Below are 12,878 nucleotides of genomic sequence, written 5' to 3' on the forward strand. Positions count from 1 at the left end.
TAGCACCCCATCAGGAGTGGTATTCCAGGAGAATGGCCCCAGTTTCTGCTATAACAGCACCCTGTAGGTTTACTCCTTGTTCACAGGTATGAGCATCCCTCTTTGAATAAGACCCCAAACAGAAGCAGGTGCTACAAGGTGTTGAAGTATCTTATAAATAGAGAAAAGAGCGGTGTTGAAAGGAGCACAAGCCCTGGACCAGCACACTTTGAACAATGGATGTATGTATGGCCTGTGTGAGCCCTGGATCCTGGGGCTGCAGGAGATGGTCTGGTTTCAGGAGTAAAACTTCTCCATGAGGTGGTACCCTTCATCCAGCACAGGGCTCTACCCTGAGCAAAGTGTGATGTTGCCATTATTGGGGGGGGGGGTGGGAAGAAAGAGGGCTGATGATACTTCTTCCAGCACATAGTCTGTAATGAGCTTTTGTACCTTAATAGCTTTTATGTGTTTTTCTGGGCTGATTTAAGATAAAGGAGTGGGAGGCTTATTGGGAAATGTTGTGTGGTGACGAGGACACAGAGGGGATGTTGTTCTAGTGACCTGCTTGGTGCTGACAAGGTCAGTTGTGTTCAATCTGTGGGCCCTGGACCTCTGGGAAGTTGTAGGCCGCTTCTTGAAGAGGGACTGGTAACGAAGGAAAAGCTGGCCTGGGAGGACAGCAGTATTCAGGTTACTTGGGCAGGAGCTACACTCCCGCTTGGTTGAGTGGAGCAGGAATAGTGATCGTACCTTTTGGGGGAAAAACAAGCTGACCAAGAGGTGTTTTAATGACTACAGGGCTCTATGATCTTTGCTGCTGCTTCTCGTTCTCCCAGAGCTTGGCATTTGGAGTTTGTTGTAATGCTTAGTCTGATTTGGGAGGTTTTTTTAATGGGTTTGAATAGGAATTTAAACCTAGTCAAAAGTCAGTGATGTGACTGGCTCACAATCAGAGCTAAGAAGGATGTTGACAGCCATGGTGGGACCAGGCACAGCCCCATGAGATTTGCATTCCTGCCCTCCCCCACCCCATCTCAGTTCTCAGGTCTGTTCTAAAACTGACATTCTTACAGCAGCTTCATTTTGCTCATCATTTACTGCTGTTTGAGAGCATCTAGACTGAAGCTCTTTTCTTCATGTCCCCACACCCCCAGCTGGGTTTAAATGGCTTTACAGGGTCTGAAAACTTCATCCATTACCCGTTAATTTGTAAACAGGCCAGTATGGAATACCTTGTTTGATAGTTTCATGAGCCACCTTCATTGTAATGCTCTGCTGAGTTTCTGATCCCTCCATGTAGTAATAGGTTCCCCCAGGGCCTTTGAGGTGAAGCAGTTCAGGAAACCAGAAGAAAGAGCTTTGGCCAGGGCTGTTTATAAAAGACCCAGGTCTAAAGCAGATTAACAGTGGTTTAAGCATGCCAGGGAAGGTTGTCCTCTCTGAATCCAGAAAGCCACCACTGCAGCTGGGGGGGGGGGGGGGGGTCATGCCTGACCTACCACATGCTTAGACACCCTTGCTTGCTGCACTCACAGGCTACAGCTTGTCCTTCTGCCTTACCATTGACTCTTATGTAAGGGCATTTTCTATTTAAAAAGAAAACACACACACACACACACACACACACACACACACACACTCTCTCTCTCTCTCTCTCTCTCTCTCTCTCTCTCTCTCTCTCTCTCTCTCTCTGTTTTCTTGTACCATTTCTGCTGAGTGGATAATCACTCAGGACACAGTGTGTCTCTATCTGCACTGACGATCCCACCTCCATATGGGCTAAGTTGTTCCCATCACATGTCAACACAACTCATTTTAGCCCAGCTAAATCTGGCAGACTTAGCCCAAGAGAAGTGGCTTGCTGCTATTCCTGTCCGTAAGGCTCTGTGTCATGCCACTTGCTTAATGGCATTAGCTTTTCTTAGATTTCGTCTTCCTTTCACACCCTTAAACAGCAGCCTTTAACCCAGTGCTTCCATACTTGGAAAAGCAGCATCACGTGCCACTGCTCCAACTTTACCACCCACAAAAGCTGCTCCAGATGGAGGTGGCAGGAGCCAGTGCTCCCACTGGTTTAGCAGTGTCCAAGGGTGGTATTGCAGGGGGCAGGGAGCAGGATCTACTCTGATGCTGGCTGCAGCTGGAGACAGTCCCTATGATGACTCTGAATTACACCACTTCCTAAACCTACTTCCAGCTAGCCTGGCCTGGCCTCTCATGTGTTAGCTCCCAATCTGCATTTCCCAGGAGGAAGACAAGCTCAGGCCAGGCCTGCTGCATGGCAGCTGCCCTCAGTCTTTCCGAGAACTGGAACACTGGGCTTTGCTCTGTCCTGACACTGCAAGTGGGTTAGATGCCACCAGACCAAAGAGTATGAGATCTGATTACAAAGAGTCTCTACTTGTTTGTGTTTTGTATTGAGACAATGCAGAAGGAAAGGTGAGTCCTGCGCAGCCTCTTCAAAATACTTTTTCCAGGGCTGGTTTGGAGGGAGGGGAGAAAGATGATTGTTTTGTTTTTTTAGGCTGCTTTGAGCCTGTGCTGTATTAGCATGGGTGCAGTATGCAATTAGACATATCACTGAGTAGTTATGTGGACATATGTACATAAGGACCAGCTATTAGACTCTCTCCCTCTTATTTCTTACATTCACTTCTGCCTCGCCCTCCTCCTCTCCACAGCCCACCTACCCTCCCATGATGATTTATGTGCACACCAGGCCAGTTAACATCCGTTCGCATTGTCTCAATTCCTCTGTCCCGGCTAAAAGCTGTCCCGTTCCACCGTCTGGTCAGTGTTGCAGCTGGCTCGTGCCAACACCTCCCCATCCCCCTCGGGACACCCACCTCCCTCCTCACTCTGCTCTTCTGCAGCCACGTGGTTCACCTCCTCACTGGCCACCGCCACAGCATCATCGGTGCTGTGGGCCGGCTGGTGGTTGTTGCTACTGTGCTCCTCAGCTTCCTGCACATCAGACTCAGCTTCCTCAGTGTCACTCCCGCCGCCCGCTGCGAGGGACTTCTCCAGGGGAGGTGCCGCCTTCTTCCCCCAGTTGAGGCAGTAGTAAGTGGCCATGGCCAGAAAGAGAGCTGAGAGCACCACCTCAGAGCCCGCCAAGTAGAAGATCACCTCGTAGTTCTTGAGAGCATCGACCAAGCGGCCTGATGGGTGGACAAGAAACAAACCAGTTTTAGCCTGAGCACTCCTACATGGACACCACAGCACATCTCCAGCACCTCCAGCACTTATGTCTGGCTGAGGAACCATTTCTCCAGGGAAGAATGGGAAGCCTGAATATTTAAAATCATCCTAGGCAAGGACTTGGACAATTGAAAGTTATTTTGTGCCACCAGGGAAAGTACTGTAAGAGCATGGGTTTGGTATTTTGCCTTTGTTCTGACGGGTTTAAATATTTGTGACACACTGATGTCATGGTCTTGGCGCTACAGCAGGCCATCTTCTCACCAACCTGAGACTAGCCTCCAAGAACTTGGTTTTTCCAGTCTCAGAAAGGAGAGAAAAGGTGAAAAGGCATTGCTATTTCTTAATCTACCATGTGGGGAAGACATTCAGAGGAGGAGAAACGGCAGCCCTTTGGCACAGAAATCATCAGGTGTGGACCAGGCCTGAATGAACTGAGGCTGGCAAAGGCGTGAGGGTTCCCAGAGCCTGAACGACTGCCCCAGTGCAGCTGGCACGGCACCCACTGAGCTGGGCTGGGGCTGTGATGACCAGATGCTTCTGCCTAGGCCTGCACTCTCCTGACTTTGCATGTGACCTCTGGTGCCTTCTGTGCAACGGAGTGAGGCCTGAGCCCAGCCTGGGGGCATGCTGAGCTACCTCCCAGGGTGGTCATGAGAGACTCACAGTGAATTCCTCAGTGGGTGAATGCGTCCCTGTTCATGTAGAGAGCCAAAAGCATGTGTGCGTGTGTGGCTTATCCTACGCCAAACTTCCTCAGCCCCTCAACGCCATAGAGAGGGAGCAGCGAAGGAGGATTACACCAGACAAAGCAACACTGTTTGACCCCTTCCTCCAGGCAAGCGCTGCTCCCCAGAGTCCAAGCTGCTGGGTTTGTCAGCAAGCCCAAGCTCCCTGCACCAGCAGGGTCCTGCACCAGCTGGCCGCCCTGGGCGACAGTGGGAGTCACGACTTGGCCCTCCCAACCTCCACTCTGGCCAGCTTAGGTGACACTGCACTGTGTCCTGTTTTTCGCTCACACACCACAAAGGCACAGCTGAACTGAGGCGGGAGGGCTAAGGGATATCCCTCCTCAACTTGCCCAGGGTGGTGTGCTCAGCGCCACATACAGCACTGGGGCTATGAAGATATGGCCTCTATCTACCCCTGCTCTGTGTGTCTTGGCTTCACTGCCTCAGTCTTCAACCCCCCTTCCTTCTCATTTGTGAAGTGCCCTGGCCCAGAAAAATTTATTTCCAGACACTGAGTCATCTCTTACATCCTCTCCCATACAAGACACCAGCTGGCCTTAAACTCTGTGAAAAATAGTGCATGCAAGTGCCAGCCTGCATGTAAAACTCATCCACTTCTTTCATCATCTTTTTCCCTTTCCTTTCTGTTTCTGTTACTCCCAGGTCCTGTTCTTGGAAGGAGCTGGCCCACTGCCACACAGGACACAGTATTTAATAAACACTTTTTCTGCTTTCTAGTATCTTTTTGCTTTCTCATCAGTCATTTCACAAAGAGCTGTGGGCTCCAGGTCATGGGAGCAAGGCAGCATTAAATCCCCTTCTCCCTGCCACAGTCTCTCTGCAGCTGCCCCCAAGCCACCTATTTCTGGACTCCCCCAGCCACCTCTGGCCTGTAAGATTTACCTACCCTGCAGGTTACAAGATGGGACGTGAATTATTGCGATCATCAAGAGGGTCTTCTCCTCGCTATAGCTTTTTACCTGAGAGCTGAGTGGAGTTGCTAAGGGTGGTATATGCTGGATGGAGGGGGAGCTCATTCACACAGAAGTTTTCACTGATGGGCTTTAACCCACAAGTCATAGCTGAAGGAAGGGAGCACAGGAAGCAATGGATCAGTCCCTGTCTGGGGATTTGCCTATAGTGTGTCATTGACCCTTCCTAGCAAATCACACATTCAGGGAACTGTACTTCATTTGGAAATGGTCCTCTGGCAAGATTTGACTTCAACAGACCTGATCAGACAGTTAACAGGAACCTACATCAGTCTCTTGGGTGAAGGCTTTCTCCCTATTGAACAACCTATTAATAGGATGCTTGTGGGGCATGGACCTTAACAGGGACTCTGGCCTAGCCCAGATTGGCTGAGAAGCCATGAGTTTCCTAATACTTTTACAAAAAAGAAAAAAAAGAAAAAGAAAAAGAAAAAGAAAAAGAAAAAGAAAAAGAAAAAGAAAAAGAAAAAGAAAAAGACAGCAAATGCCTGAGGTAGCTCTACAAACTGTTTTGGCAAGCTTGATCACTGCAAATGTGCCTGCACCTTGGGGCTGGGGTCAACACAAATTACATTCATTATTCACAGCATCAGTCAAAAGGCCATGGACACCAAGGAGAACTTAAAATTTCCTGGTCTTGTCCTGCTGAAGGCCCTCAAAGGTTTGCCTGCAGCATGTGCCTGAGCCTGCCCATAACACGGTTTGATACAACATTCACAAGCAAAGTCAGAGACCTGGATCCCAGTACAAAACAGGAGAAGTGCTACTAGTTAGGACTAAGGGACACTGGAAGTCATGCCACTCTGGATAGCTCTGTATGCATGCCATTGCTCAGGTCTCTGAGTGAAGCTGAGAGAAAAATATCACTACCCATCTTCTGCCCCTGCTCAGAATCAGTGTTGTGGTGCATGGAGTGAGACTACGACCTCTCACTTCAGATTTCATTTTCCAGAAGAAATTCGAAATTGAGAAATGGGCTCTTTATTCAAGCACTGTGCCTATGCCTAATACCTACGATACCATGGAATGGCAGCCAAATTAATCACCTGTGTTTTGCAGCAAGAGACCTACCTGCAGAGGGTGGACCAATGAGCACTGCAACAGCTTCAATAAGTAGGACCAACCCAATGGCGCTGGAGAATTTCTGGGAGCCGACAATGGCCATGAGCACCTCGAACTGCAGTGCCCCCACCATGCCATAAGAGATGCCAAAAAAGACACAGAAGATGACAAGCCCTGTGTAATTGCTAGCCCTGGCACTGCAGATGTCAGTCAAGCCATTGAAGAGCATAGCAAAGCTGAACAAGTAGGCCACGTGAGGGCGGACCCACTTCAACCCTGCCACCATGCCACAGGCTGGACGGGCAAAGATGTCTATGAAACCAATGATGGAAAGCAAGAATGCAGCCTCTGTGTCTGGTACTCCCGTGTCCTTAGCGTAGTTGACCAGCAATATGGGAGGCACAAAGAGACCCAAGACCAGGATGAACTTCGAGATGGTGTAAATAATAAACCCCCGGTTGGAAAAGATGCTAAAATCTAGCAGCTTCTTTCCTTTCTTGGACTTCTTGGCTTTCTTGGCTTTCTTGGTTCCATCAGCGGTGCTGATGCCCTCCTCTGACTTCCCTCCCATAGGCAGCATCTCCTTGACTTCGTATTTGTCCTGAACCTTCTCCATCTTCCGCTTCATGCCCATCTCCAGGGGTCTCATGACTGCCCCACAGGTGCAGCAGTTAAGCAGTAGACCCCCCATGATGAGGAAACCTCCTCGCCAACCAAACTTCTCCAGTAGCAGTTGACCCAGTGGAGAGAGGGAGGAGAGGAAGACAGGGCTCCCAGCAGCAGCCAGTCCATTGGCAAGAGGCCGACGTTTGTCAAAGTAGGTGCCCAACATGATCAGGGAGGGCTGGAAGTTCAGTGCCATACCCAGACCTACATGGGAAGGGTAGCCGGGAAAGAGACAGGGAGTGCAAGGACATGAGACATGTGGATTGCAACAAGCTGAAACCTCCCCTGAGGCTGTTCTAGCCCAGAAGTCCCATTGTGGGATTCATGTGTTCCTCACAAACCTCTTCTCCTTCATCTTGTTGGGTTGCCCCTGGAGAAGATGGGCTAACAGCCTACCTGAACTGTATTTGAATCAAGTAGCTGTGGCCATGTTTAGACAGGATGTGTACATTACCTTTGCCTCCCTTCTCTGCCACTATATACTGATGCCGCCCCAGTTGCCATAATCACTGCACTGGGCATCATCTGTGTTTCTTCCGGCTTTCTCCCCTCACCTGCCAGGCCCTGCTTGTTTAGATCCAGTGGATACATCTCCCATAGGTACAACATTCAGGACCAGATGCCTCCTCTGTGTGAGTGGGAATGGGTGAGGGGAGACTGGATGCTAGCCAAGGCAGTGCTAAGGGAGGATAGCATAGGCCATTGGCCTTTCCCCAGGTAAATCTGTTCCCCCACCTCCCTGGGGCTCTCACCTGTCAGCACACCAGCTGTCAAATAAAGCTCAATGATATTGGTGGTAAAAGATGCCAGGATCATCCCAGAAGAAGCCAGCAGCCCACCAGTGAGCATCACAGGACGGCAGCCAAACTGGTTCACCATGATGCTGCATACTGGTCCTGGGGGGAAGCAGAGGAGCCAGAGTAGGAAACCAGAAGGGGACAGGACATCTGGGAAGGGGCAGCCTGCCCAAGTGGGGCACATGGGGAAGATGAGACTCTAATGACAGAGATCACTGCTTGGCTGATTAGATACACAGCCCTTGGGTCTGGCCAAAGGAGAGAGGCCCTGGCATGGAGACCGCTGCTCTACCCAGCCTTCAACCTCCTGTTCCCTGAGAACAAGAATGGGCTTGCTGTGACAAAGGCAGTGCTTCAGCAAATGGAGAAAGCCCCATGTTGAGAGATGGGGGTGTGACTCCTGAGGTCTCCTGGATCAGGGAAGATGGGGACATGAAATGCAGCACACTTCTAGAGGAGGAGTGGTGGGACAATCATCTTCCGCATGTTGGTTCATGATCAGGGCCAGCAAGTGTGAGGAGAGACCATGGGACATGGTCTGGGCCTGTAGTGGGGCAGGGGAAGGCACAGGTTGGGGAGGGGGAAACCTATCTAAGCACCACCTGTCCCGTAGAGCATGGCCAGCATGATGGAGGAGATCCAGGCTGTGTCACTGTAGCCCACATGGAAATCTTTCATGAGCTCCTTGAAGTAGACACTGACTGCCTTCGGGAAAGCGTAGGAGAAGCCAGTGATCACAAAGCAGCCGAGGAGCACAATCCAGCCCCAGCCGCCATCCGGAGGCTTCACGGGAGCTGGGAGCTGCCCTTCCTCTGGGTCAGCTCTCCCCATCGTCTAGTCTGAGAGGGGAAAGACAAGTTGGGAAGAGGAAGGGCAACACACAGAGGGATCTCCAGACACTGCAAAAAGAGAAGAGCACAGAGCACAAATGTTTACTGCAAGGAAGTTTCTCTCCATGCCCCACTGCCTCCAAGCTTCAAGAGCCTCATTGGGGACCCATGTCATCTCTTTGTGCCTTCATCCTGCCAGGCAAGGCAGGACTGCATGGGGATGCTGGGTCAAGCCACGGGAGGGCAGAGGTGGGAATCCCCCCTGCCCAAGCACAGGGCAGCCCACAGCTCCATAATCCTCGGCCAGACATAGCCAAGCAGGGTCACAGTCCCAGCTGAGACCAGCCAGCTATGTCTGATGTGGTGAAGCACTGGGGGCGGGAGGGAGGCTGCAGCATCACACTTGCATGATATCCAGCCTCACCTGCAGGCCTGTGTGAGGTCAGAGCCAGGGATGTGAACTTCTCTCAGTTCCCAAGATCAGTCTTCGAGCCTCTCCCATCCTAGCCTGCTCCACCTGGGAGCTTGCCAGGAGCTGCCTGGCTGGAAAGCCTCCCACAGCAGGGCAGAGGAGATGCATTAGTCCATCGGCTTTCCCCTGGGAGGCCTCTGCACACAACCCTCTCCCTTGCCCTCCCTTCCCTGCTGCAAGGGAGCACATTTGGGAAATGGGTGAAGGAGGAGAGCACGGCAAACCTTTGCCGGTGGTGGTTACTTGCATACCAGAGAGATTAGGGCTCTGTATCTACACAGAGGGGCCAGAACAAAGCCTGAGGGGGGAGAAGGAGGGAATTAGAGGGGATGTCTTGTGAGTTGTTCTCAGGACTGTTAAGCTGCCCAAGAATTTTGCTCCAATTGGCTGGTGTGGGTTTGTTTTTTTCATCTCTCCACTAGGTACCAGGTCTCTGCCATACCCCTTCCAGCACTGAGCAGTACCACTGGCCTCAGTTTCTTAGTCAGCCAGACTTATTTTCATGCCTGTATGCAAAAGTGTCATTGCCCTTAGATTATAGATACTCCCAAGTAGCATCTGACAGGTGTTCGAAAGCAGGGGGCTTTTTGCATGCCTAAGCTGGGAGTTTGCCACACTGTTTTGTCCAGTTCAGTTTGTCCTAGAACTCTCCTGCTGGCTGTACACCCTTAACATGGGTCTCCTCCCAGCTTCCTTGGCTGAAGGACTACGAGATGGCAGCAATGTCCCCATCACTTAGTGCAGGCAGTCACGGAAAATGCCAGCAGTTGCGTGCTGACTGGAGACTGTCAAGTGGGCAAGGACACTCTTATGGATGCGGCACACAGGGCTAGCTTCGGGTCTTCGGGTCTGGGTGTGGGTATCTCAAGAAGGTCCCTCTTCTCTGTGCCCTACAAGCAATGGGAACATCTTCCCCAATTCTCATAACCCTGCTGTTACTTTGGCATTAAACAAGTGCAAAGCCCTCAGTCAAAGGCACAGGTGGGACAAGTTGTGCCAGAACCCGCATAAAGGGCTACTGCATGGAAAGAGGAGTCCTACTCTGTGACACCTCAGAAGCTTGATGGAGAGGAGAGCAACTGGTGTTTCCCAGGCCATGGGAGGTTCAGCATGCAGAGCCAAGACTGGAAATAAGTCCGGGAAATGCTCTGAGAAGGGTCTAAAAACATTGCTTTGGGGTTGCTGGAGGAGACACTTACAAGACAACACAAGAAAAGGCCAGTTCTGGACTGCACAGCAAGGGATGTGGCCATCTGCACCCACAGTACATTGACATGAGAAGGCAGGAAGCAGTTTTGGGCCAGCTGGTTTTAATCAGGCTCCTGAGCCAAGATCAACTTGTAGAGGGAAGGGTAGGATGAGAATCACCAGCCACCCTCAGTGGTCTCCCTCCTTCCTCTCCCTGGAGGACCCTTGCTCCTGAAAATGCAGGAAGGATTGTTCATCCTCGCACCCAGGCCTCTGCCACTGCCACACACCACTGCAGCAGAGCTCCCCAAGCCTCTAGGAATCTGACAACCACAAAAAAGGAGAGCAGGATCTGGATCTGAGGGTGGGTTAAAGCAGCTCTTCTGGATGGCCCTATCCCAACAGCTCTTGGGCTGAACACAGGAGCCAGTGCACAGCAGGAGCTGCTCTGCATTTTAGCCCATGCAGTCAGATCTTGCTGGCAGAGCTAAGAGCAGCAAAACCAGAAGCACTAACAAATAGCCTTAGAACTAGATCATTCATACAGTATTTTCCCTCCTCCCAGCCAAATATATATATATACACAGTACTCTGGCAAACACACACTCACACATGCACACACATGTTTTTTCATGGGAGAGACCCAAGGCAAATTCAGTGACACATTCAGGACCATGCAGTGAATCAGTGGCAGAGCTGGGGTTGTGCAGTAGGCTTCCACCTTGATTTCTCTTGAAGTTATCTTTATCCATCCATATTCCTCAACCAGCCAAAAGCAAAAATCAGAGAGGCTGCTTTCAGTCTGTCCCTCCCAACCCAAGTCTCAGGGACTGTGGCAAATAGCAGAGACACCAGCTGAGAACAGGCTGCTGGAAAGACATTTGTAAGCCAAGGAATCATTGCAAGAACAAAAGGATTCATTATACACCCGCCAAACACCCACACGTTCCCCTCCATACCAGTGTCATCCTGATCACCAGCACCAGTACGGCCTGACTGAACAGTCTCACTCAGCATCTGCTGTTACCTGCCTGCTGCTCCTTTCCCAGCTCCCCTTGACTGACAAGCTAGTTACATCTGTACAAAAGGCGACCTGCTGCAAAAGTACAAAGATTTCTAGATCAGTGCTAGTCCTCAATCACTGCAGCATCTGATGCACACAGCTACCTCAAATAAAAGCGTCTGCCACCAAACATGCCCAGATCCTTTTTCATCCAAGCCCCTCTCCCACCCCTGCTCTTCTTGTTCTATTCCTGCACCACAAATCAAATTGTATCGCTCAAACCATTCTGTTTCATCCCACTTTTCCCATAAACATCCCAGTATCCTAGCAAGAAAATATTTCTCTTTCTGTGACATGCCCTTCAGAGATTTCTGTAGCATCACCCATCAATGGTGAATCAATAGCATTTGATTTTGAAGATCGCATTAGACAAATAGCCATCAGAACTGGTTGAGTCTAGGGATGGATGGGTACCTGCAGGATCCACTTGCATAGTGCTACATAACTGTACAGCAACACATGACAGGGCATCTGCCTGACTGCAGCTAGATGTTGCCTGAAATAAATGAGATGCACCAGACTAGCTCACCTGTGGCGATCCCACTAAGGCCAATATGCTATAGCTCCATCAGTGATTTATCCCAGCTCTGAGCAAGGCAGTTTGGAGCTGCCCCAGTCAGTAACATCACAGTGCATACGCTGGCTCCTTTGCTCAGGCTGCACACAGTGGTCGCTCCAGCGTACCCTGCGCCTGCCTTTGCATACTCCACAGCTTGCTGTTATTTCCTCCTTAACCAGGGAGTTTTATAAATATATAGGCAAAAATACCACATCTAAGTTCACACATCCCTAAAGAGGACATGCACCGACACAAGAAGTCACCAAGTCAGACTGGGAGGGCAAAGACCACAGCAAATTCAGCTGTGACTGCCAGCCCCCAGATGCACACAGAGCACACTCCCACCATAAAGGAGCTGATGCTCGATGATGCCCAGCAAAGCCAAGCTCTGTCCAACAAGCTGCACCAGTACCAGTATCCAGGAAGGTCCATGTGAGCACTGGGATAGCTCCTGGCATCCCAGCACAGTAAGGACGGGGAGGGGGGTGTTCATTAAATGCTAGGGCCAGGATTCACACCACCAACCTCACAGCCCAGAAACAATAAGCTGAGAAAGCATTTTTTGTAGAATTAAATCAGCACAGGCCTGGAGCGAGCTGTCCTGTTGACAAGCCATAATGCCAGCAGAGCTCTGGTGCAACCGTCTCTCCATACCACTGACCTGCAGGATGAAGTGACGACTGCCCGGCACAGGCCAAGCGCCCAGGGGCTGAGCGGATCTGGCAGCAGCTCTTCCTTCACCGTCCCGGCACACCAGTCTGGGTGGCACTTCCCAGCTCTGGATGAGGGTGCCTGGTTAGATGGCACCGCTGGCTCTTCGTTCCATGCTGGATGCACTGTCCGCCAGGTGCAGGCTGATACCTGCAGGAATCCGTCGCCCTTCAAAAGGTTTCTTGTGGCCCCGTTCTTTCCCTTCAGGGCACCTGGAGAACTAACCCCCCTCACAACCTGCTGTGCTCAGACTCTGATGCTGTCCCCTGTCTGGGGACAACCCACTCTGGGGACCCCCTTGCCTGCTGCAGGTGCAGCCCAGCTGGCAGGTAGTGCCCCACAGCGCTGATGTGGGGCAGCAGCCGCTTACAGTTTCAAGTCAGCAAAGCCTAGCAGGTGCTGAGCAGGCAGAAAGCACTTCTCTACTTTTAAGAGGCTTTTCCAGCCAATGGGAATAAGGTGGCTGCCTGCCTCGGCCCGAATCCCCTGGTAATCCCACTGCCTGGCTCCGAAAGTCAGCCAGGAGCCTGCCTAAGGGGCTCCTCAGTTTGCCCCACCAGAACAGCACTGGCTCACAGCAGGTGGATTCACAGAGGGGGCGGAGAAGGGAAGGGGTTGGGGGGA

General features: G+C 51.2%; 1 protein-coding gene across 1 annotated transcript; it reads right to left on the bottom strand.

Moving 5' to 3' along the window:
* Positions 1-2,469: 2,469 nt before the first annotated feature.
* Positions 2,470-12,666, bottom strand: SLC16A8 (solute carrier family 16 member 8). The gene is made up of 5 exons (XM_013947338.2): positions 12,205-12,666; positions 8,034-8,330; positions 7,387-7,530; positions 5,978-6,838; positions 2,470-3,143 (listed from the first exon to the last, which is right to left on the bottom strand). The coding sequence occupies exons 2-5, from the start codon at positions 8,260-8,262 to the stop codon at positions 2,746-2,748; spliced, it is 1,632 nt and encodes a 543-aa protein (XP_013802792.2). The 5' UTR covers positions 8,263-8,330; positions 12,205-12,666; the 3' UTR covers positions 2,470-2,745.
* Positions 12,667-12,878: the final 212 nt, after the last annotated feature.

Source organism: Apteryx mantelli, chromosome 1 (assembly GCF_036417845.1).
Source record: "Apteryx mantelli isolate bAptMan1 chromosome 1, bAptMan1.hap1, whole genome shotgun sequence".
Taxonomy (NCBI): domain Eukaryota; kingdom Metazoa; phylum Chordata; class Aves; order Apterygiformes; family Apterygidae; genus Apteryx; species Apteryx mantelli.

What these genes read in the sequence shown, in the direction of transcription:
- SLC16A8 (XM_013947338.2), bottom strand. Translation starts at nt 8,262, where the DNA reads ATGGGGAGAGCTGACCCAGAGGAAGGGCAGCTCCCAGCTCCCGTGAAG. An exon ending in GACAGCTGGTGTGCTGACAG is followed by an intron (nt 6,839 to 7,386) that starts GTGAGAGCCCCA and finishes CTTCCCATGTAG; the next exon opens with GTCTGGGTATGGCACTGAAC. An exon ending in CATTGGTCCACCCTCTGCAG is followed by an intron (nt 3,144 to 5,977) that starts GTAGGTCTCTTG and finishes TCCACCCATCAG; the next exon opens with GCCGCTTGGTCGATGCTCTC.